Source organism: Oryctolagus cuniculus, chromosome 18 (assembly GCF_051225735.1).
Source record: "Oryctolagus cuniculus isolate XC-2025 breed Fujian yellow rabbit chromosome 18, ASM5122573v1, whole genome shotgun sequence".
Classification (NCBI taxonomy): domain Eukaryota; kingdom Metazoa; phylum Chordata; class Mammalia; order Lagomorpha; family Leporidae; genus Oryctolagus; species Oryctolagus cuniculus.
In genome coordinates this window covers 1,450,395-1,474,094 of record NC_142884.1, presented here as the reverse complement: position 1 = coordinate 1,474,094, position 23,700 = coordinate 1,450,395, and the positions used below count along the sequence as shown (strand labels likewise).

General features: G+C 45.3%; 2 protein-coding genes across 2 annotated transcripts in view; both read left to right on the top strand.

The window, feature by feature from the left end:
* Positions 1-2,201: 2,201 nt before the first annotated feature.
* LOC100345379 (uncharacterized) overlaps positions 2,202-23,700 on the top strand; it is a 42,586-nt gene continuing 21,087 nt past the window's right edge. The window contains exon 1 of the mRNA XM_089319985.1: positions 2,202-2,344. The gene's annotated coding sequence lies outside the window, so the exon portion shown is untranslated. The remainder of the gene's footprint in view (positions 2,345-23,700) is intronic.
* ORYCUNV1R1612 (vomeronasal 1 receptor oryCunV1R1612) lies at positions 13,441-14,379 on the top strand. The gene has a single exon (NM_001167299.1). It carries the CDS (start codon positions 13,441-13,443, stop codon positions 14,377-14,379), a length of 939 nt encoding a protein of 312 aa, NP_001160771.1.

Genomic DNA, 23,700 nt, shown 5'->3' with positions numbered 1-23,700 from the left:
AGGAGCCCAAGCACTTGGGCCACCTTATACTGCTTTCCCAGGCCATAAGCAGACAGCTGAATCAACCAGGACACAAACTGGCAACCATGTGGGATGCCAGTGCCACAGGAGGAGGCTTAACCTACACACACAGTTTTGTTATATGTCACAATGTAAAAGAATAGGACATCCACATTTTATGCAGAATCTTTTTACCTAATATATCTGATATACAATCAACACTGTACTCATATGAAATACGTATATTTTGATGTTTATATACATGGAAAACATCACCCTGGTTTCAAAATTAAGGCATCAGTTGTGAAAGTTGTGATGATGAGCATATCCACTGTCTCAGTATTTTTCTGTGGCCAGCACTTCACAGCAGGTTTGACTGCTGCTTGTGACACCCGTGTCACATATTGGAGTGCCAGTTGTGTCCCAACTGCTCTGCTTATGATCCAGCTTCCTGCTGATGCACCTGGGAAGGCAAGGAAAGGTGGCCCAAGTTCTTGGTCCTTTGCCACCCATGTGTGATACCAGGATAGAGTTCTGGCTCCTGGCTTCTGCTTGGCCCAGACCTGGCTGTTGGCAGCCATATGGGAAATGAGTCAAAGGATGAAAGATCTCTGTGTCTCTTGTTCTTTACACACACACACACACACACGTAAAGATTTTATTTATTTTTTTGGAAGACAGAGCTACAGACAGAGAAAGGGAAAGACAGGTCTTCCATCTGCTGGTTCACTCCCCAGATGGCTGCAATGGCTGGAGCTGAGCCAATCTGAAGCCACGAACCAGGAGCTTCTTCTGGGTCTCCCAAGTGGGTGCAGGAGCCCAAGCACTTGGACCATCTTCCACTGCCTTCCCAGGCCTTAGCAGAGAGCTGGCTCAGAAGAGGAGCAGCTGGGACTAGAACTGGCACTCATTTGGGATGCTGGTGCTGCAGGCAGATTAACCTACTGTGCAGGGTACTGGCCCTCAAAAATTTTTAAAAGCTACTTTCTCTCCCCCCCCACCCCCGCCTCTCCTTCTCTCTGTGTGTAACTTTGACTTTCAAGTAAAGTGATTCTTTAAAAAAAAAAAAAAAACCTTAAAAAAAAGTTGGAATTTTATGTTTCCCAGGCCACATGTGCAACTGGCGCCCATACGAGATTCCAGCACTGCAGGCAGCGGCTTTACCTGTTGTGCCACAGCACTGGCTCTCCAACTTTTTTTTAATTCCTTAAGGTATCTCTTATTTGATTGTGCCTTTGGGTAGTTTGTATTGACTTAATAGGTACTTCCTGCATAGACACAAGAAGACTGACGAGATCCTCTTTGACTCTCCTGTTAGCCTCCCTTTATTATTTTTTAATTAATTTATTTTAAAATTCAGGATTAGAGGGAGGAGAGTAGGGAGAGAGAAAGATTGAGAGATCCTCCATCTGTTGGTTCACCCCGGAGATGGTTGCAACAGCCAGGGTTAGGACCCTATTGTCCTCACCATGGGGAGATCTTGATTCCACCACTAATTCCAGGAAGAGGGAAGGACCCATTTAGGGTAATCTACAATGCCTGGCCACCAGTTCTTCCAGGTCTCCCACGGGGACGCAGGGCTTGGGCCATCCTCCACTGCTTTCCCCGGGCCACAGCAGAGCGCTGGATCGGAAGTGGAGCAGCCAGGACTTGAACTGGAGCCCAGAAGGGATGTCGGTCCAGCATGCGGCGGCTTTAGCGCCGGCTCCTTCGTTGCCTTTTGTCATCCCTCTGTATCTTCCCTGCCAAGGACCTGTTGGAAACATCTTTGTTGTTCTTGACAAAACACAATGGAGGCCAGAGCTTCAGGCTACGCGCATTCGGAAAGCAGGAAAATCTGACAGCTGAGTGGACGCAGAGTGCCATCACCGTACGGTTTGCTCCTTCGGTTGTGCAGCCCCGGAGGACACGGCCTAAAACCCAGTCTAAAATAAGAGGTCCCTAGCGTGCACTCTGGGAAATCTGGATACGCCTCCTTTAGGACGAGAAGCCACGCCCCCCGCCCCGGGTATTTTGAATTCCATTTCCTGCAACCCTTCGGAGCCCTCATCCAACCAACGATCGCCCAACGCTCTGAGACGGGTCCGGCGGAAACTCGGCGGAAACGATGTTACCCAACATTCTGTGCGGCGTGCAGCGCCCAGGCTTGAGCCAATGAAAGCGTGGGAGGGCTGCTTACGTGCGCGGGCAGCGCGTGGGGGCGGGACTTCCGGCTCTCCCCGTGGTAGAGGTTTTCGGAATTCGGCGGTGTGTTTCATTTTCTCAGGGGATGTGGAACGCTGGTTCTGGACCGAGGTCATGCGCGGAAACGCGCGAGAAGAGGCGTTGTTCCCGCTGCTCAGAGGTGAGCCTGAGGCCTGACTGAGCTGCGCTAGGGTCGGCGCCCTGGTTTCCGTGTTAGGCACCTGCCGCTTCCTGCCGCGCTCTTCCTGGGGCCCCGCGCGTGATCTGGACTCGGGTGGGTGCTGTGAGCCCTGACCCTCGGGTCAGAGCCGTAGCGCGTGGTACCTGCCCGTGCTCTGCATTTCGGACCTCTGCGTCCAGAAGAGAGGGGCGTTCTAATGTGTGTGTGTGAGAGAGGGGTGTCCGTTCCAGTGTGTGTGTGTGTAAGAGGGGTTTCTGTTCCTGTGTGTTTGTGTGTGTGTAAGAGGGGTGTCCGTTCCAGTGTGTGTGTGTGAGACGGGTGTCCGTTCCAGTGTGTGTGTGTGTGTGTGTGTGAGAGGGGTGTCCGTTCCAGTGTGTGTGTGTGTAAGAGGGGTGTCCGTTCCAGTGTGTGTGTGTGTGTATGAGAGGGGTGTCCGTTCCGTGTGTGTGTGTGAGAGGGGTGTCCATTCCAGTGTGAGTGTGAGGGGTGTCTGTTCCAGTGTGTGTGTGTGTGTGTGTGTGTGTATGAGAGGGGTGTCCGTTCAGTGTGTGCGTGTGTGTGTGAGGGGTGTCCGTTCCAATGTGTGTGTGTATTAGAGGGGTGTCCGTTCTGGTGTGTGCATGTATGTGTGAGGGATGTCTGTTCCAGTGTGTGTGAGAGAGGAGTGTCCATTCCAATGTGTGTGTGTGTGTAAGGGGTGTCCGTTCCTGTGTGTGTGTGTGTGTGTGTGTGGTGTCCATTCCAGTCATTGCGGCCAAGTGTGAGGGAGAGTTTCCCTCCTGGACCGGTACGTGCATGCACCTGTAGGCGATGCTGAGTGTGCAGCCTTGGGGACACCTGAGGCAATGGTCAGCCTTGGGTGTCAGAGGGGAGCTGGAACCATTGAAGACAGGTTTCATGGGAGGGGCCTGTCCAAGGTAGAAGTTTAAAGCTGGGAAGAACAGGATGTTGGGATGAGGCAGAAACACCTGTGAGGGGCCACTGCTGTGGACCTTGGTGACTTATGGGGGCGTTTGTGGTGTGGGCCAGGATGCGTCTCGGAGAGAGACTCGAAGTGTGGGGCCTCTTCAGTTTGATGATGATGGTGTTAGGAGGCCAAGAAAGGTAAGGAGGTGGCTGAGGACGGGTTCTCACAGTAGGGCACCGGGGCAGTGGTGGTGGCCGTCGCAAAGACAAACGAAGAAGCAGCGTGTCCATGGGGGTCTGTGCTTGGGGGGGGGGGGGGCTGGCGAAGTGTAAGTGCTTTCAAGAGGAAAGTGGACGTGAGCAGGGTGCCAAGGCGTGGGCACCGCATGGTCAGATGGCAGTGAGCGCGGAGTGGGCTTTCTCCCTCTGCACGCCAGGTTTCCGTGGGCCTGGGCTCTTTGATTTGGGCTGTTAGACTACTTTGAGGGAAAGTAGGAGTATCTAGGAGTTTTGCTAGGCCTCGAATGGTAGTGAGGACATGGAACTGAGTGCAGCTGAACTTTGGATTAGGTTTAGGAGAAGATAGTAGGTTGTGGTTATGGGACATCATGTGCAATACAGAAGGCGGGAGCTTGTCAAGATGTGGAGTTCACTGGAGGTTAGGAAGTTACAGAAACCTGGGACGGGAGAACTCCCTCCATCAAACAGGCACCAGAGACAGTGGAGGATCCAAGCACTTTATTACCACCAGCGGGCTCAGCTGGAATCATCTCCTGAGAACTGAGCAACAATCCTGTGTCTTAACAGTATTTATAGGTTCATTAGCATTAGACCTTAGCTGTTACAGCATTGCTGGGTTTGAACTGCAGCCTACGTGACCTAGGACCACACTCCAATGGCCGGTGGGGCCTGATATGTTTGTAAAAGAGATACCGGGGCAGATTTATTAGGACAGATTTACGACTGGAGTTCACAGAAGCAGAACTTAGGACGTCTTCTTTCCCTAGACAAGATCACAGTGGCAGCTACTTCACTAGTTAATTGCGAGCAACCACTTTTCAAGGTCTGTGTTGGGAGGAGGGGTTGCTCTTCTTTGTCTCTGATTGTGGCCGTATTTCCTCTACGAGGAGAATTGTGAGGTTCCCACATACATTTGGGTGGCCGAGGTTAAAGCAAGAAACAGGGCTGGATAAGGACATCCTCAAAACAGGGCTTTGGGATTCCCCAGACGGTAGCATACTTTGACATCTTGGGAAAGACAGGGACAGATTAGGATTCTGCTTGAATCTGGCATAGACTGCCTGTATTCCTCTTCATAGAGGCATATTGGAGGCCACAAAGAAATGCCTGTGGGGTGGGCTAAGAGAGTGAGTGGAGTTGTGAGCATGAAGGGGTTAGAAGTGTGAAGGGGTTGCCATCAGAGTGGTGTGCAAGCAGGAGGAAGTGTGTGTGAATGACCCCAGGGACTTACGGGAAAAGGATGATCCCAAGTTTATTTGTTTTGGAGACAGTTCTTGTACAGGAGCCCACACACGTGGGTCATCCTCTGCTGCTTTCCCAGGCATGTTAGCAGGGAGCTGGCTCAGAAGCGGAGCAGCCAGGATTGAAGTGGCACTCCAGGATAGGATGCCAGCATTGCAAACAGCGGGTTAACCTGCTGTACCACAGCACCAGCCCTCTCTCCTCTTCCTCTTGATGATTCGTCCTAGTGGCTGCCTGTTCTAATAATTTGGGAGCTCTTCCTGGCTCACATCTTGTGGGACCACTGTAGGTTTTCTACAAGACCTTCACCTGAAGTTCCTTTAATTTTAGGATGTGGGATGGATTTCTCTGGGTACATGCTGTCTGTGCTCTTTCCAGTTGAGAAAGAGAGAGGCTTCTTCCTGGTCTCACACAGTAGCTCACTTTGAGTACTTGTAGGGCCCTGGATTCCTGACATGGTGGACATTTTTCCACAAATGGCAGGAAGAGTTCAGAGGGACATAGCTGTTGTGCCTGGGAGCTAAGAATGGATCTGATTCAGAGCTGGGTTCAAGTCACACTGAGAACCTCTACTGTGCACACCGTTGTTTGATGTAGGGCCAGTGGATCCTCTTCACTTCTTCCTTTCCTATTTTCATCTCTACTGACTTCCATTCCTGGCTCCCTTTTGACCCTAACTGTCTCGCCTTGATCTCTCACATACTCCCTTTCATTTTTACCTTTGTGGGGTCCTTCCCTCATAGAATCTTTACTTGAAATGTTCCAAGATCTACCAGTGTTCCTTAGTAGTCCTTGGATACCATCTGTTCTATCACAATCAGTTATCTCTGGGTGTGGATATAGCCTTCTACATACTCTTCACCAGTCCCCAGCAGCTATGTCCTGAAGCAGTAGAGTGTATTTTAAACCACGACCCACTCCTTGCAGCTTGCCAGGCCAAGCGCTGCCTTAGCAAATCCTCCTCTCACTGACTTAGTCCCCACTGCTTCTCTGACATCCTGTGCACTATGTCCATGTCTGATTTATGCTGGGGCTGCCTCCTCTTAGTAAGTCAACATGCACTTCACGGGCATCTCTGTGCTTATGGACTGTTGGTTTAGAAACAAAGATGAGAAGTATCTTCTGAGCAATGTTTCTCTATGCAAGGATCACAGGTCTCAACTCCAGAGCCATGTGTGATCACCCAGAACACCAAGCCCTCTGAGACATGTGCCTACTCTTTTTTTTTAATTTATTTTTAAAGATTTATTTATTTTTTTGAAAGGCAGACTTACAGAGAGGCAGAGGCAGAGAGACAGAAAGGTCTTCCAACTGCTGGTTCACTCCCCAAGTGGCTGCAACAGCCGGAGCTGTGCTGATCCAAAGCCCGGAGCTTCTTTGGGGTCTCCCACATGGGTGCAAGGGCCCAAGGACTTGGGCCATCCTCTACCGCTTTCCCAAGGCTACAGCAGAGAGCTTGTCAGAAGTGGAGCAGCTAGGACTCGAACTGGTACACATATAGGATGCCGACACTGCAGGTGGTGGCTTTTCCTGCTATGCCACAGTGCTGACCCCATGTGCCTACTCTTGAAAGACATTCTATGCGTAGTCTAGCCCCATGGAACACATTCTGATGAAGAGCTATACATGCATTGGACAAATCTTCACAAGTACCAGAAGTCCCAAAGGAGAGAGACAGTGTCCAGAAGGCAGTCTTTGGTGACAAACCACAGAGTTCACGGGGCTGAGAGGACCTCCAAGTCTGGTAAGATGAGAAGGACTTTAACTTTACTGCCAGCGCAGACCTGCCATCACCATCCCTTCACAGAGGTTGGAGCTGCACAGGGACACCAAGTGTGCAGAGGCCTTTCAAAGTGGGGCACATGATTAAAAGTGCAGTGAAGGTGGGAAAACCTTCAGCATTCGGTACAAACAGATTTGTTGAACACCAGAAAAATCAGCACTCTAGAAAGGTCTTTTATGTGTGCAAAGAATGTGAGAAACTTTGCTGGAAGATCACATCTTGTTCACCGGAAAATCCAAACTGGACAGAAGGATTATGAATGCACAATAAAGTGCAGAATTCTTTACACAGAGAGAGACCTAGCCTTATTGGTCACCTGAGAATTCATACTAGCCCAGGGCATTAGGTAAGCATTGAATATAAGAAGTGCTTTGTTAGAAAGTCCCGTCCAGGGGCAGGTGGGGCAAAGCTCTCGCTTAGGGCACCCACATCCCATACTGAGTCTTGGTTTCTGTTCTGGTCTCTCTGCTTCTGATCACCTCTCTGGTAATGTATCTTGAAAGCAGCAGATGATGGCTTTGAGTATTTGAGTCTCTGTCACCCACATGGGAACCTTGGTGGAATTCCTGGATCCTGTCTTGGCCAGGCTCAGCCCCAGCTGTTGCAGCCGTTTTGGAGAATGGACTAGAGGGTGGAAGATCAATCTCCCTCTCTACATTCCTCCTTCCCTTGTCACTTTACCTTTCAAATAAAATAAGCCTGCCTTCCTTCCTTCCTTCCTTCCTTCCTTTCGTTCTTTCGTTCTTTCGTTCTTAAGTTCTTTCGTTCTTAAAGTTCTGTGTGTTTCAGCACCAGAAAATCCATCTTGGAGACACACCTTATGAGTGCAGTAAATGTAGGGAGTCAGGCACAACACCACATTCATTAAACATCAGCGTTTACATTGGAGAAATACCTTATTATGAGTGTAGTCAATGTGAGAATTTCTCTTTTTTTTTAAAGAAGTTGGTTGTGCATGCATGGGTTCTTTTTTTTTTTTTTTTAAGATTTATTTATTTATTTGAGAGGCAGAGAGAAAGAGAGGTCTTCCATCTGCTGGTTCACTCCCCAAATGGCTGCCGTGGCCAGAGCTGGGCTGATCAGGAGCCAGGAGCTTCTTCCAGGTCTTCAACATGGGTGCAGGTGCCCACGCACTTGGGCCATCCTCCGCTGCTTTCCCAGGCCACTAGCGGGGAGCTGGATTGGAAATGGAGCATCTGGGACCCAAAGCTGCACCCATATGAGATGACAGTGCTGCAGGCAGTGGCTTTACCTACTATGCCACAGTGCCAGCCCCATTTAGAATTTCTAAGACAACTCCACATGCAGGAGTATGTTGTGACTTCAGTCGATGTTTGTAAAGTCTGCATCATTTTTGTAATCTAATTTAGCACTTAAGTTCACACTGGGGAAAGACCTTAGCAGTGCAGGCAATGTGCCCTTTGCTTGTTCAGCATATTAGTCCACAGAAAAAAGCTTTGGAGATGAGCCTTTGTGAGGGAGAGCTTGGCCAGAAATTAATTGAACTTCATACATGCAAAAATTCACATCAGGGAGATTTGTGGTAGGTATGAGGTATATGTGTATTAATTCCATATTTTATAAAAGACCCAATACTTGAAAACTGGCTGCCAAAAGCAGCAGGTGCTTTGAGACAAACAAAAGGGGGGGGTGGGGAGTTGACAAATCCATGATTGCATAGTGTGTAATTTACTGGGGTGGCTTATAGACAGAGGCATTGTCTTGGGTTACATGTATATCTCTACCATGAGGCAAGACAGAAGGGTTGTATACAAAGAAGTGGCTTGTAGCTAATCAAAATACACCTTGAGTTAAAAAAATAATAATAATGTTCGTAAGAGATGTTCCAGAAAGGTGTCAGATAGATATGTTGTTTTAATGACTTTGTTTACCCCAGATGCCTATAAGTTGCATCCAAGATGCAACTAAATGTCCCCATCCCATGTTTTAAAGAATTCACTATCGAAGCTGCCATATTTGGGGTCATGAAACTTTGAGGGACAAACTGTAGTATGTGAGAATCTGTGATGTATGTTGTACTTTTAGACTTGCCTGGAGTTTTTGCCAGTTACGTCATTACTAATGCCCATTGCAGAAGCATCTGTCTCTACCAGCCAGCAAGGTGCCACAGTGTGTATCACTGGATTCAGAGTCCGGAGTGCTCACCGTCATGTAAAGGGACCCATTAGACTGCTTTGTTATTGTTGGGGGGAAGGAAGTCCCCAGCAGTATTTATTCCAAAGTTCTCATCTCTGCATGAGAGAATTTGAAGTGCAAAGATGGGAGCAGGATTTATTTAAGGAGATTAAAGAGAGAGTGCACACTCAGAAGTGACTATGGGCAGCCCCACAGGGAGAGAAATGTGCTGCACCCCAATATAGTTGCCCTCTTTATTGGATAGAGGCTAGGGCCCTAACCGAATATACCCATTGGGTGCACGTGATCCTTAGGAAGGTCTTCCAGCATCTCTGTGTGGAGCTCAGTAAGTGCACATTCGTCATGGTGAGTTCACGGTGTAGGAGTCCTAGATGCCTCATGGGAAAGTGAGGGCGTTGACTGGGCGTGGGAGGCGCTAGAGTTCTCGCACTTCAGGACCAAGGTGCAGAGACTGCTGGAGACCTCCCAGCTCCCTTGTCCCTCAGTGACTCCCTGCCTATGCCGTATCACTTCCACCCTCAGATTTTCCTCCCTTACTCTTTAGAGGAGCTGGAGGGAGGAAGGTCTGTTTTTTATGTCCGCTTGATACTGGAGAAGGCATTGTCCCTGCCTCTCCAGGGAATGAAAATCCCTTGCTGTTCAATCTAGAGACTCTAACAAGCTGAAGGATTGCTATCAGCTGTCAGGTCAAATGTCCCCACAACCCCCTCAATCTGCCTTTTTTTTGTTTGTTTTTTAAATATTGTATTTATTTATTTCAGAGAGTAATGGGCAGACAGAGGGAGAGACAGATAGGTCTTCCATCTGCTAGTTCACTCCTGAAATGGCTACAACAGCCAGAGGTGGGCCAATCTGAAGCCAGGAGCCAAGAGCTTCTGAGTCTCCCACGCAGCTCTCAGCCTCAGATTGACTGGAGGGTCAGCTGCTGTGTTTGGCTGAGGTTCACTTGCTTGGATACAAGAGTATGTCCATAGGTTCAGTTACAGTTTCTTTGCTCATCAAGCTAGGTTACCATTAGCCATGTACATTGGCCGCTATCATTCAATTATGCAGCTGGTTTAGGTCAAATTTATTTTGGTTAAACATGCACAAAATGGAATCTACACAACGATATGAAAAATTGAACTTACTGATATAAGTGACAGCATGAATAGATGGTAAAGGTGTTACACCAAGTGAAAGTCAGACACAGGTGTTTATAAATGGTCTGAGTCAGCATATAGAGACCTAGATGTAGAATGATGGAATGCAGATCAACAGCTGCTAGAGTTGGGGATGAGGGCACAATGGAACAGTATGAAGTGATTGGAATGTTCTGGATCACAGTTGTGGTAGTGGTTACATGACATATACACTTGCCAGTACTCATGGAAAGTACTGTCCTTACAACTCATGGTGAATTTTAAGAGGGTGATTGCCTTTTGCACTCTTATTTATTATTATACTGGAGCTTCTACTTAGTGTCAAAAGGCAAGATATTTCACATAAAAAAAGTATTGCAATTAAGAAATAAAAGTTTCTTTCCACAACTGTTTAATATATTTATTCAAATATGTTCATTGTGACTCCAAACATGGATGTTCAGTTTCCTGACCCAGCCAGTCATGGTCCTTGACTTAATCAGCTGTATTCTACTTGTCTTCTCTATTTACCATAGCAGCTTGTAGTTTATTAGACTACTTAGTAATGTAAATAAATTACTTATTGTTGATTTCAGTCCATTATAGCTGAGCATATGAGGACAGATTAATTTTTATGCTTCATAGACTGATGTATCTATCCCATGTATCTTGCAATGTGCCTGAAATATGTAGGTTATATAAAAACATTTATTGAAATACCTAACAAATATGACAATACAGACTTAAAGTTAATTTACACCATTATAGATACTCTTTCTAACTCTGCTGACTTATTCTCTCTTGTTTCACTACCCTCAATGCTCTCTGGAATAGAAAAGAATCATAATGGGGGGGGGGGGCTGGCGCGGTGGCGCAGCAGATTAACATCCCATATGGTCACCGGTTCAGGACCCGGCTGCTCCACTTCCATCCAGCTCTCTGCTGTGGCCTGGGAAAGCAGTAGAAGATGGCCCAAGTCCTTGGGCCCCTGCACCTACATGGGAGACCCGGAAGAAGCTCCTGGCTTCGGCTCGGTGCAGCTCTGGCCGTTGTGGCCAATTGGGGAGTGAACCAGCTGATGGAGGACCGACCTCCCTCCCCCTCCCCCTCCCCCTCCCCCTCCCCCTCCCCCTCTTCCTCTCCCTCTCTCTCTCTGCCTCTCTTCTCTCTGTGTAACTCTGACTTTCAAATAAACAAATAACATCTTTATAAAAAAAATTGAGAAGAATCATAATTTGGAACAAACTTTTGAATTCACAAAAAAAAAAAAAAACCTTGGCTAGGTAGGTTCTTCAGTTTCCTTCTCCCACATATTAGATCTGTGTCTAGATCTGCTCATCTTCTACTGGGATTCTATTTGTTTGTATCAAAAGTAAGTTTCCCCTGGTGTTTTTCTGCCTTTCCTTTGTATATCTTCATTATTCACTTTTAATAGGTTTTGGGAACTTGCATCATTCACACACTATCTCAGAGTTAATCTCAACTCCCTGTGCACTCATTGTAACTACAATTGCAGGTGAAGTGATAATCACTTTTGAGAAAGCAGATGAGATCATAGAATCCCAAACTTTTATCTCAGGTACAGGGACTCACTCTCCGCACCTGCACAGATTCTGTCCTGGCACCCTCTGTCCACAGACAACTCTACACTTTGTAAGTAGCATATGTTTTTCAGATAACTACAGATTCTTAGAATTTACCTCTGGAAATTCAGGAATATTTTCTTCTTTAAAAAAAAAACAGCCTTCTGAGGCTGGAATTAGAAATCACTTGTAAACAATAATCAGATGGAAAGATGATCACTTTACCCATATGCAGTAAATTTCAAAATAATTGCAGATCATTAAAACTATAGTATTATAATCTTAACCATTGGCTTGACAAAAATATAAAACAGAATTTGACAAAACTGTGTTTGCAATGGAGCAGTAAGCCCTTGATTAATATCAGTAAAAATTTTATCTCAAAAACTAAAAAAGAAAGAAAAAAGAAAGAGGGCTAGGTGGAGGGGGAAATATTCCATTCTTAGAATTTAAAAAAGTACGTGAGAAATGTTTTTAAAAGTCACTAAAAAGCCATTTGTAGATGGTATCTAGCTAATTAACTAGATAGATAATTGTTAGAAGCAAACAGGTCTGGACAAGATGTTTATGGAGGAATCTGTAGCCTTCTCACCACTGTCGTCCAAATGCCACACCACTGCCTGACATCTCCCCTCTCACCTCCAGATCAATTCTTCTCAAACATCTCTTAATTTGTCCCTTACTAAGCACAAAGTCCCAGTAGCATCCATGCTAAAGGCTTTAGGGCATAGGAATGTGGGAGTAGTAAGATAATGAATAAAGTTTCATATCTGTGTGATACTCTCTGGTGTGTGTTTAGTGCATTTTGTTCTATTTTATGCTGGGGCATATGGTAGTAAATGCAGTCCTTAACAGCATGTCTCTAAGTTGTAAACCCAGGTACTCCAGAGCAAGATGCAGGCATCTTAACTGCTGGGCTAAATGCCTGCTTCAGTTTCTTATTTTTAACAAACAAGTTGAGCTTCAAGTCTTTGGAATCACTATTCCTTTGGTAATTAAATTATGTTTCCCCTGAAAATAAGCTGGGGCTTCTGGGGTATCCTTAAAAAGGCTGGAAGTTTGTTGTGGAGTGGGAGTCATAGTTACGGCTCATATGTCATTGTGAAGTGGTGGAAGACGGTGTACATAAAATGAGACAGAGTTGTAACACCACCTGTCAGTGATGTGGGTTCCAAGACACAATGAATTGAGGTCTGTTGTAGAGACCTTGTGGCTGTGTGGGTATTCCTTTAAACTGGTTCCACTGAATGCAGCTTTCTACTCTTTGTTATGAATGATATCCCATATGAGCATACATACACTTTTTCCTTTGTGCTTCTTGTGTTCCCTAATATATCAACCACATTGAAACATTCAACTAGTGTGATTGTGGTATCCTGAGTCGGACGCAGGCATCTGTGTCCCTTACGCTGAGCTGTAGAGAGCTGTAACACCGCTGCACCTGCATTCACTTGGTGGCTTTCCCACAGAGTACTCAAGCTGTTTCCAGTGCAGATCTCCTTGAGTTGTCTTTGCACAGATAAGCACAAAATCTTTTTTTCTAAAGACTGTTTATGTTCTTTTTCTTTTTAAAATTTATTTGGAAGGTAGAGTTACAGAGAGGCAGAGGCAAGAGCCAGAGAGAGAGAGAGAGAGACCTTTCATCCGCTGGTTCACTCCCCAAATGGTCGCAACGAGCTGATCAGAGCTGGGCTGATCAGAAGCCAGGAGCCAGGAGCTTCTTTCAAGTCTCCCATGTGGGTGGAGGGGCCGAGGACTTGGGCCATCTTCCACTGCTTTCCTAGGCCATAGCAGAGACCTGGATTGGAAGTGGAGTAGCCAGGTCTCAATATGGGATGCTGGCGCTTCAGATGGAAGTTTACTCGCTACAGCACCAGCTCTGTAAGTACAAAATTTTAATTCCTGGTTAAAGTGAGAAAATATAATTCAGATAAGAACCAACGCTGAAAACTGTCTCCAGTGATGGAAAGACATTTTTTTCCTTTTATCTCTACTGACTTCTCTGACTGCAATTAAAGTTAGCATCTCCTAGGTTTGGAAGCAATGGCTTCTGGAAAGTTGGAAATAGGGATTGTCTTCTTCATTCAAACTGCAGTTGGGATCCTGGGGAATCTCTTCCTTCTTTGTTTTTATAATTTCACCTTGCTCACTGGTCACAAGTTGAGACCCACAGACCTGATTCTGAACCAGCTGACCTTAGCCAATTCTTTGGTCCTTTTCTCCAAAGGAATACCTCAAACAATGGCAGCTTTTGGATTGAAATATTTCCTGGATGACACTGGATGTAAACTTGTGTTTTATAGTCACAGGCTAGCCACGGGGGTTTCCTTCAGCACTGTCTGCCTCCTCAATGGATTCCAGGCCATTAAGATTGACTCCAGTGTGTGCAAGTGGATGGCATTCAGATTCAGATCCCTGAAGTTCATTGGCTTCTGCTGTTTCCTCTGCTGGATCCCACATCTCCTGCTAAGCACATGTATTCTTGTAATAGTGAATGGCCCACTGGATAGCAAAAGCCGCCGGGGGGGAAATAGCTCTGCATACTGTTCCTGGACAATGCCAGAGAACAGCTCAGTGTACACTGTCATATATTTTTCCCCCGATTTTATGAGTTTGGCCTTCATGCTCTGGGCTAGTGGTACTGTGGTCTTTGTCTTACACAGACACAAGAAGCAGGTCCAGCACATCCATAGCCACAGACGCTCTTCCAGACCCTCCCCCGAGGCCAGGGCCACATGGACCGTCATGATCCTGGTGAGCTCGTTTTTCGCTTTTTACTCAGTCTACACCATCATGACCGTTTGGATGACTTTAGTGGCAAACCCTGGCCAGTGGATGGTGAACAGCTCTGTGCTTGTGTCATCGTGTTTTGTGGCATTCGCTCCTTTCGTGCTCATCATCAGTGACACCCGTGTACATCAGTTTTGCTCTGCCTGCTTGCCGAGGAGAACAAGTTTTCCCAATCCGGTTGCTGTGCCATGAGTCTATTCTCTGGACTTCAGTTACTGATTTCAACAATTGCTAAACTTCAGGGACTCTTAAGTGCTACTGATTTATAATGTCAAAGCAAGCATGGGTAGTACTGTCCCTGTCCACAGGGATCTTACAAACAGGCCTGAAAATCAACACTGTGTGTACTCTGAGGCAGTGAACATGCAATGCAACCATGTTAGTTTCTACACCGATGAATTTCTGGAAATTTCAAAATAGAGTAATGACAGGAAGATTTTTTTGTTGTTGTTTAAAGATTTAAGGGAATTCTTGTATTTTGTACTATGAATAATCACAGATGATCTTAAATATTTGTGAAGCATGGTTTTATTCAGGTGCTCCTTACATTGCACAAGTTGCCTGGAAAGACTTTAAGTTAGAAATATGTGTGCAGCCTCATGGCACAGAGGATAATCCTGAGAGATATGCAGAGATTGCAAGGATGTGAAACTGGAAGGGAACATGATGAGTGCTCTGGTTGAAAGTTCAGGGCTATAAAACCTAAACTTCTTGAGAAAACTTACAAGCAGAGATAAATCAGTGACTAAAAATGTAAATCCTTACAAAAATTATTTTGAAAATGTTTAATTAAATGATGAATGTGTTTTTTAATAGTAATACTGTAAATATTTATTTTTTAAAGATTTGTTTATTTGAGAGGCAGAGTTACAGACAGACATAGGGAGACACACATACACACACAAAGAGAGAGAGGTCTTCTATCTGCTGATTCATTCCTCAGATGGCTGCAACAGTCATGCACTGGGACATTGATCCATTGTTGGCTTGTGCCATTACCTGTTCCTCACAGAGTAATGGGCTGCCCCTTTATCTCCAGATGTGTGGAGATCCAGAGGTTCACACACACCGGGCCATGATCCTGGAGAGGTTGGAGAGCAGTGCAAAAGGCTCTCCTTTTATCCTTGCTGCTCTGAAGGGGGAGTCTCCAGTAGGGGTCCCAGTGTCACCAATCAGTTGTGTTCCTCTTGGAGTTTCCTGGGGTGCCACTCACCTGTTGTTTAGGACCAGGTGTTTCCAGCTCATTCTTGGGGTGCATCCAATCATTGTGCGAGTAGGAAGGGAACTGGAGGTTATCGCCCATAGCTCACACATTATCAGACTGCTGAGGGATGTCTGTTCAGTCTGATGAGGAGCATCCTTGGCAAGCATCAGCATAAATGATGTCATCAGTCTCTGGCTTGACATGAGTGACTCCATTTTTCTTTACTTTCACTTTGCGGATAGTGGTATTTTTTGACTCTAGAATTTTCTGGAGTTTCCACAGTTCACCTCCTTCTGCTGGTCAGGTAAGTGGTGATCTGTGACTCTATTTTTGGGACTCGTGTGGTATTCCCCACACCCTCCCTCCTTCCCCCCTCCCCACTTCTCTCCCTTCAGTTCTCCTTCTTTCTCTGTAGCTCTTTCACATCAATAATCCTTATAAATAAATAATAAAATTAGTTGTCATCATTTATGTTGATTTGGCCCTTGCTATACCTGTAGTATTTTATTGGCATATTGTAGCTGAACATAAAAATAAACTGCAGACATTGAAACTGCATAGTGGCACGGTGTCTCTGAATTCTGTTGGGTGTGGCCCTACCAGCAGTTTGTGTGCTGTGTCGGTTGCCATGCGCACTGCTGTTGTTCAACTCCATGGGTCCTTTGCTGGGCAGAGGAGTCAGGGCACAACCCTGAGGCAGTCAGTGAGTCAGCTGACTCTGTCCTACACTTCGTGCCATTTTAGAGTAAAACTTAAAAGGATATCTTGCTGGACCTGGAAGTCAGCGAAGCAAACTCGAAAATGGTGTTCTATGCTTATGGCTGCTCTGAATGGGCCATGAAAGTTCACTGAGGTTCCCAGCCATAGGCCAACACAGAATGTGGACATGTACCGGTGTTGTGAGGGTGGAATCTGGGTGAATTTATAATGTCTAATCCGAGGTGCAACTGGAGGTTATGTGATTAAACATTCACACATTTTATGCACCTCTTTCACATGTAAATGCAGTGTTTTTGTTCTCCTGTATCTTGAAATTGGAATATCTGTGTTATCTCATCCACAGAAATTAAGTCCATTGAAGAACCCAAGGAAGCCGACTTATATGAGTAAGCCCTGAACTTGAAGAGGGATAGAGCCTTGTGAAGAATTTATTTCTGCCCCTCAGATTAGACTGCTTCTCTACATCCTTGTGTCACCTTGTATCAGATACATATTGCAAGGGCACATATGGCACATGCAGCCCTATACTCTACATTAGGTGGAGAGATATCAGGAGAGTGGAACAGTAAGGAAAAGGAAGACAAAGAAAAAGGAGAAAAAGAAGGATTTAGAGAGGGGAGGAAGAAGGAGGCAGGGTGAACAAATAGGAGGAGGAGCAAAAGAATAGGAAGAGAGGAAAGAGGAAGAAAGGAAGTAAAAGCAGCTGCAGCTAAGGTGTTGTCAGAGCTGGTTAAGCCCTGCCTGCAACACGGCATCCCATATGAGCACTGCCCCCAGTCTTGGCTGCTCCACTTGTGATTCAGCTCCCTGCTAATGGCGCCTGGGAAAGCAGCAAAAGATGGGCCATGTGGTGGGCCCTGCCACCCCTGTCGGAGACCTGGAAGAAGTTCCTGGCTCCTGGCTTTGGCCTGGTCAGCCCTGGCCATTGTAGGCATTTAGGGAGTGAACTATCGGGTAGTGGGTTTCTCTATCTCTTTCTCTGTAACTCTTCATCCCAATCAATGATTAAAAAAAAAAAGAAAGAAATTGCTATCATATTCAAAATGAGTATGAAGTGAAAAATGGGACAAGACTATATTAGAAAGCAGAAAGCTAGAAATGATAAATGTTAGAAATTAGACTGATTGGTTATTGGTTGAGGGGATGGCCCACAACACACTGGTAAGCTGACACTTTGCTTTCCTTGATTTAGGCCTGGTTTCAGAGATGCCTTGACGTAAGGGAAATTCACTGAAATGCACAACTATGATGTATTCATTTTTCTGAATGTCATACATGAAAGTGTTAAGTCATGCTATGTTGATACTAGGGGAAAGCTGTGTATTTGTGGGGAGAGGAATACATGGAACACATCAATAGTTACCCTCAGTTTTGCTGTAGAGCTAAAACTGCTCAAACAATTAAAGCTTTAATTGAAAAATACGTGCCAACAGACTTCCAGTGGACACGCTTATACTCCCATGATTGCTGGCCATTTTCATTCACAAATGAGCCTTTTCTCTTCACAGTTCTCTCCAGTTCATATAAACTCATTTCATATTTTCTTCTGCAAATAGGATATGACAAAATTCCAGTATTTCCTCGGTAACAGGATAAGTGGGGCTGCAAATGTGTCCACCCCATTTTCTTTTCTTTTTTTTTAAATTAAAATATTTATTTATTTATTCGAAAGGCAGAGTTACAGAGGCCGAGGCAGAGAGAGGGAGAGAGAGATAGGTCTTCCATCTGCTGGTTCACTCCCAAGATGGACACAGTGGCCAGAGATGAGCTGATCCAAAGCCAGGATCCAGGAGTCTCTTCAGGGTCTCCCATGTGAGTGCAGGGGCCCAAGGACTTGGGCCATCTTCTACTCCTTTCCCAGGCCATAACAGAGAGCTGTATCGGAAGAGGAGCAGCTGGGACTCAAACCAGCGCCCATATGGGATGCCAGCACTGCAGGTGGTGGCTTTACCCACTACGCCACAGTGCCGGCCCCCACCCCATTTTCCTTCTTCACTCATGTCTGTAGAAGAGCAGCCCTCCTGCACCAAATGGGCTCTACATTCTTTGTCCACTTGAAATCTAAATTTCTTCTGTGTCTTGTTTCCTGGATTAATCCCATGAGCAAGGTAAATATTCTCTCATACCTGCTCTCTTGAAAGAAAAAGTCTCTCTTTTTTGTAAGATTTTATTTATTTATTTTGAGAGGTAGAGTTACAGACAGTGAGAGGGAGAAACAGAAAGAAATGTCTTCCATCCGTTGGTTCACTCCCCAAATGGCCGCAACGGCCGGAGCTGTGCCGATCCCAAGCCAGAACCAGGAATTTCTTCCTGGCCTCCCATGTGGGTGCAGGGGCCCAAGGACTTGAACCATCCTCTACTGCTATCCCAGGCCACAGCAGAGAGCTGGATTGGAAGAGGAGCAGCTAGGACTAGAACCGGTGCCCATATGGGATGCCAGCGCCACAGGTGGAGGATTAACCTATTGTGCCACGGCGCGGGCCCCAGGAAAAATCTCTTCTATCCCTTTTGCCTACCTATGTTCTACTTCGAGATCTTTGTAATTTCACACTTCCACCCCACCCTCACTGCCCTGCTGCCCCCCTCCCCACCGTCTATCCCTTTAAATCTTGTATGCTCAATGCTAAATCTAATGGGCAACTCTGCATCTTTATGTCCTTTAATCCTCCAAGAATTTTTAATAAAATTGGTCAGTATTTCCAAGAATCTTTTCTGAGCTCCAGAATCAAATTTCCAAAATTTCACCTGAAATCCAATTTTGCTTCTCTGATAGATATCTTAATGTACCCAAACAAGGTTAACCCCAAACCTAATCCTACCTTAGTCTTTGATCTCCGTGAAAACACCATAAAGTTTTCAGTTATTTAAAAAAAGATTTAGCCAATATCTATCTTGGAGCCATCCTTTTTCCTATGTTTCAGTCAATGCTGTTAGAGTCCGAAAACGCCCACCACCCGAGGAACGTCTCCAAAAGACATCTCTCATGCAAATTGCAAAATTTTTTTTTTCCAGCATGCTGGGGCTCTCTGATCAGACCAGAACAGAGCAGCCCCGAGGAACTAAAGTATAGGGTTTATAAAGGCAAAAACCGCAAGATCGTGGGGGGGGGGGGGGATACATGGTTGCTATACACGGTTGCTAAGATCAAAAGAGAGTACATAAAATCAAAAGAGAGTACATAGTTACTGGGGTCAGCATAACCTAAGACCTAAGTGAAATAAATATTCATATAATCTTGACAATACCAGTTACAATCATACAATTATCATTTATGATCTTGACATTAATCTAAATTATATGTAAGACATAGACAAGTCACAGTTTTATCATTAACCCAGGTGTAACCTTTCTACTTTTAAGCTTGAGCAATCATGCTAGGGGGTTTTTGTGCTCTGCCAAGGGTGATGTAGTGCACTGCTATTGTCCAACTATTTGAGATCATAGTTTCAGACCAGAGTCTCGTGGGGGGGGTACTTTCCCAGAATGCAGTCTCAAGTGCTCCAAAATGGAGTCGCTACTGTTAAGGTGCTACTTCAACACTATGCAGAAAAGTCAACTCAACATGGGGCATTGTCTTAAATATACAGCCTAAAACCATAAAACACCAACACAGACATACAAAAAAACCCCAGGAGTAAAATATTTGTGACTCTCATTAAGCAAATAACTTGTATTTGTTAGACACAGTACAAGACTGCAGGAGAAAAATGGATAAATTGTTTTTTCTCAAAATTAAGACCTTATGCTTTGCAAAAAAGACTCTGAATGAAAGAATGAAAACAGGGAAAATATTTGCACATTACATATAAGTAAAGACTTGTATTTTTAAAAAAAAAACCTTAAAATTCAAAGCTAAAATCAAATAACTCATTAAAAATGTGTAAGTGAACTGAACAAGTATTGACATTAAGATGCATCCATGGCATAAAGCATATGCAGTATTCCCCAACATTATTAGTCCAGAGGAAAATGCAAATACAAATTAGAACTGCAATGAGATATTACTTCATACCAACTACCCATGGATATGATTTATTTATTAAAAATGTTTAATCAGAGCCAGCGCTGTGGCATAGTAGGCTAAGCCTGTGCCTGCGGCACTGGCATCCCATTTAGGGCCAGTTCATGTCCCAGCTGCTCCTCTTCTGGTCCAGCTCTCTGCTTATGGCCTGGGAAAGCAGTAGAAGATGGCCCAAGTGCTTGGACCCTGCACCCGCATGGGAGCCCCTGAAGAAGCTCCTGGCTCCTGGCTGTGGATCAACTCAGCTCTGGACACTGGTACCATTTTGGGAGTGAACCAGCAGATGGAATACCCCTCTTTCTGTCTCCCTCTCTCTGTAAATCTACCTCTCAAATAAGTAAAATCTTTTTAAAATGTCTATTCATGTATTTGAAAGGCAGAGAGAGATTGAGATCGATACTTTCCATCTTCTGGATCACTCCCCAAATGCCCGCAACAGCTAAGGCTGGGCTAGGCTGATGTCCGGAGCCAGGAAATCCATGTGTTTACCCATGTTGGTGGCAGAGACTCAACTACTTGAGCCATCACCTACCGTCTCCCAGGCACATTAGCAGGGAGCTGGATCAGGGAGCTGCCTCCCAAGAGGAAGCTTAACACACTGTACCACAATACTCACCCCTAATTTAAATGCCTGACCATAAAAATATTGGTCAGGATTGTTGAGATGGAAAAACAGATCAGCTATTGTGGAAAGCAATTTCTTTAACCTTTTTTTTTTTTTTTTTTTTTTACTATTTATTTATCGGAAAGACAGAGTTACAATAAGGCAAAAGAGAGAGATGGAGTCTTTCATCTGCTGGTTAACTCCCTAAATGGCCGCAATGGCCAGAGCTGGGCCTGTCTGAAACCAGGAGCCAGGAACTTTTGGGTCCCCCATGTGGGTGCAGGGGCCCAAGGACTTGGGCCATCTTCTATTGCTTTCCCAGGTGCATTAGCAGAGAGCTGGATCAGAAGTGGAGCAGCCAGGATGCAAACCAACGCCCATATTGGATGTCAGCACTGCAAGCAGCAGCTTTACCTGCTACGCTGCAGTGCCGTCCCCTGGAAAACAATTTGGCAGTGTCTTTTTTTTTTTAAGATTAATTAATTTATTTGAAAGGATGAGTTAAAGAGAGGTAGAGAGAGAGGTCTTCCATCCACTGGTTCACTCCCTAGATGGCCGCAACAGCTGGAGCTGGGCTGATGAGAAGCCAGGAGCCAGGAGCTTCTTCCAGGTTTCCCATGTGGGTACAGGGGCCCAAGGACTTGGACCATCTTCCACTGCTTTCCCAGCCATAGCAGGGAGCTGATCGGAAGTGGAGCATCTGGGACTTGAACCAGTGCCTATATAGGATGCCAGCACTGCAGGCAATGGCTTTACCTGCTACGCCACAGCGCCAGACCCTTGGCAGTGTTTTATCAACATAAACATACACTTAACATATTATCCAGAAACCCAATTCTTTAAGATTTACTTAAATGAAATGAATACACTGATTTCTATAAAACCAGAAGTTGAATGTGTAGTGATATTGTTCATCTATGGTAAAAGTCATGGTGAGGATAACATTTGAAGAAGTATAAGGTAGTAAGGAGAGGCAGGCAAATTTGTTTTGTTCATTTCTAGTAGCTTTAAATTTTCTTGCCTTATTGCAATAGGTAGAAATTTCAGTAGGATACTGAATATGAGCAGAGTAAGAATGTTTTTCCTTTACTTCTAGTCTCAATGGAATATTCTAATAACGGAAAATGGGGCATATTTTTGCTAGATGACTGTTGAGTTTAATTTTCAATTTTTCTAAAGTTTTATTCATGTGATAGGTAGAGTTACAGGGAAAGAGGGACAAAGTGAGAGAGAGAGATTATCTCCCATCCTCCCCAAATGGCCAGAACACCTGAGGCTGGACCAGGAGCATAATCCTGGTCTCCCATGTGGATGCAGGGGCCCAAGCATTTGGGCCCATTTCTGTTGCTTTGCTGGGTGTATTATCAAGGAGCCGAATTGGAAGTCGAGCAGCCAGGACTCGAACCAGTGTCCAAATGGGATGCTGGCATTGCAGGTGGTGGCTTAACCTGCTGTGCTACACCAGCCCCTATTGTCTTTTTAAAGTAGATAACCAAGAGTTTTCTAAATAGAAAACTGTCATCTGAATAATGACCATCTTGGTCTTCCTTTGCAATCTGTACATGATTTCTTTTTTTAAATATCACTTGCATGGACTTTCAGTGTAATGTTATATACAAGCTGTGAGAGTGGACAGCTCTTCCTTCTTCCTGATATTAGTGGAAAGGCATTCAGATTCACTTAGTATAAAGTCAGTATTTCAGGAAATCTTGGTATACAGCAGCGAGCTGCTGATTGTGAAAGATGCAGAAAGACCAATCAAGGAGGCAGACAAATTCAGGATATGCAGAATATGTTTATTTGGAGAAGAGCATGGTCTCAGGCCTTTGTCAGACATGCAGGTCTTCACACAACCACTCCATGGTGACAACTTCATATTTTAAGCTAGACAAAGGTAGCCTGTGGCTAACTTAAGCACACTTGGATTTTTTCAATAAATATTTGTATTCCAGTCATTAGATAAAGGACATCCCAGGGTCTTGCCAGGAGAAACAGTCCTGGCAGGTTATCTTAGTGACTTTATCTCATGAGCCTTGGGATGACCATCAGTTTCCTAAAGGGCAAGATGGTGGTTATGACCAAAATTCAAGCTGAATTCTTACAGTTAGCTTCAATGTTTTTTTTTTTTTAAGATTTATTTATTTATTTGAAAGGTGGTATTATAGAGAGGCAGAGAGAGAAAGAGGTCTTCCATCTGCTGATTGACTCCCCAGTTGGCTGTATCTGCCAGAGCTGTGCTAATCTGAAACCAGGAGCTTCTTCCAGGTCTCCCACTCGGGTGCACGTGCTCAAGGACTTGGGCCATCTTCTACTGCTTTCCCAGACCATAGCAGAGAGCTGGATTGGAAGTGGAACAGGCAGGACTTGAAGCGGCACCCATATGAGATGCTGGTACTGCAGGTGGCAGCTTTACCCACTATGCCACAGTGCCAGCTCCAGCTTCAGGTTTTTTTTTTATTTTTTAAGATTTTATTTACTTGAAAGAGTTACACAGAGAGAGAAGGAGAGGTAGAGAGAGAGAGAGATAGGGGATGAGAGAGAGAGAAGTCTTCCATCTGCTGGTTCACTCCCCAGTTGGCCACAACGGCTGGAACTGTGCCAATCCAAAGCCAGGAGCCAGGAGCTTCTTCCAGGTCTCCCATGCCAGTGCAGTGGCCCAAGGACTTGGTCATCTGCTTTCCCAGATCACAGCAGAGAGCTGGATAGGAAGTAGAGCAGCCAGGACTTGAAACAGCACCCATATGGGATGCCAGCACTCAAGTGGTGGCTTTACCTGCTATGCCACAGCACCGGCCCCAAGCTTCAGGTTTTTAATAGTTGTCCTATATCAGGAGATCTCTTTGAGGTTTGACTCCAAATCTTTGACAGCAACTACCCAGAGTAAGCATCAGTCCCCATGGGTGCTGTGGTTTCAGTACATCCCCAAAGTGTATGTGGTGGAAATGTGGTGCCCAGATTGATAAG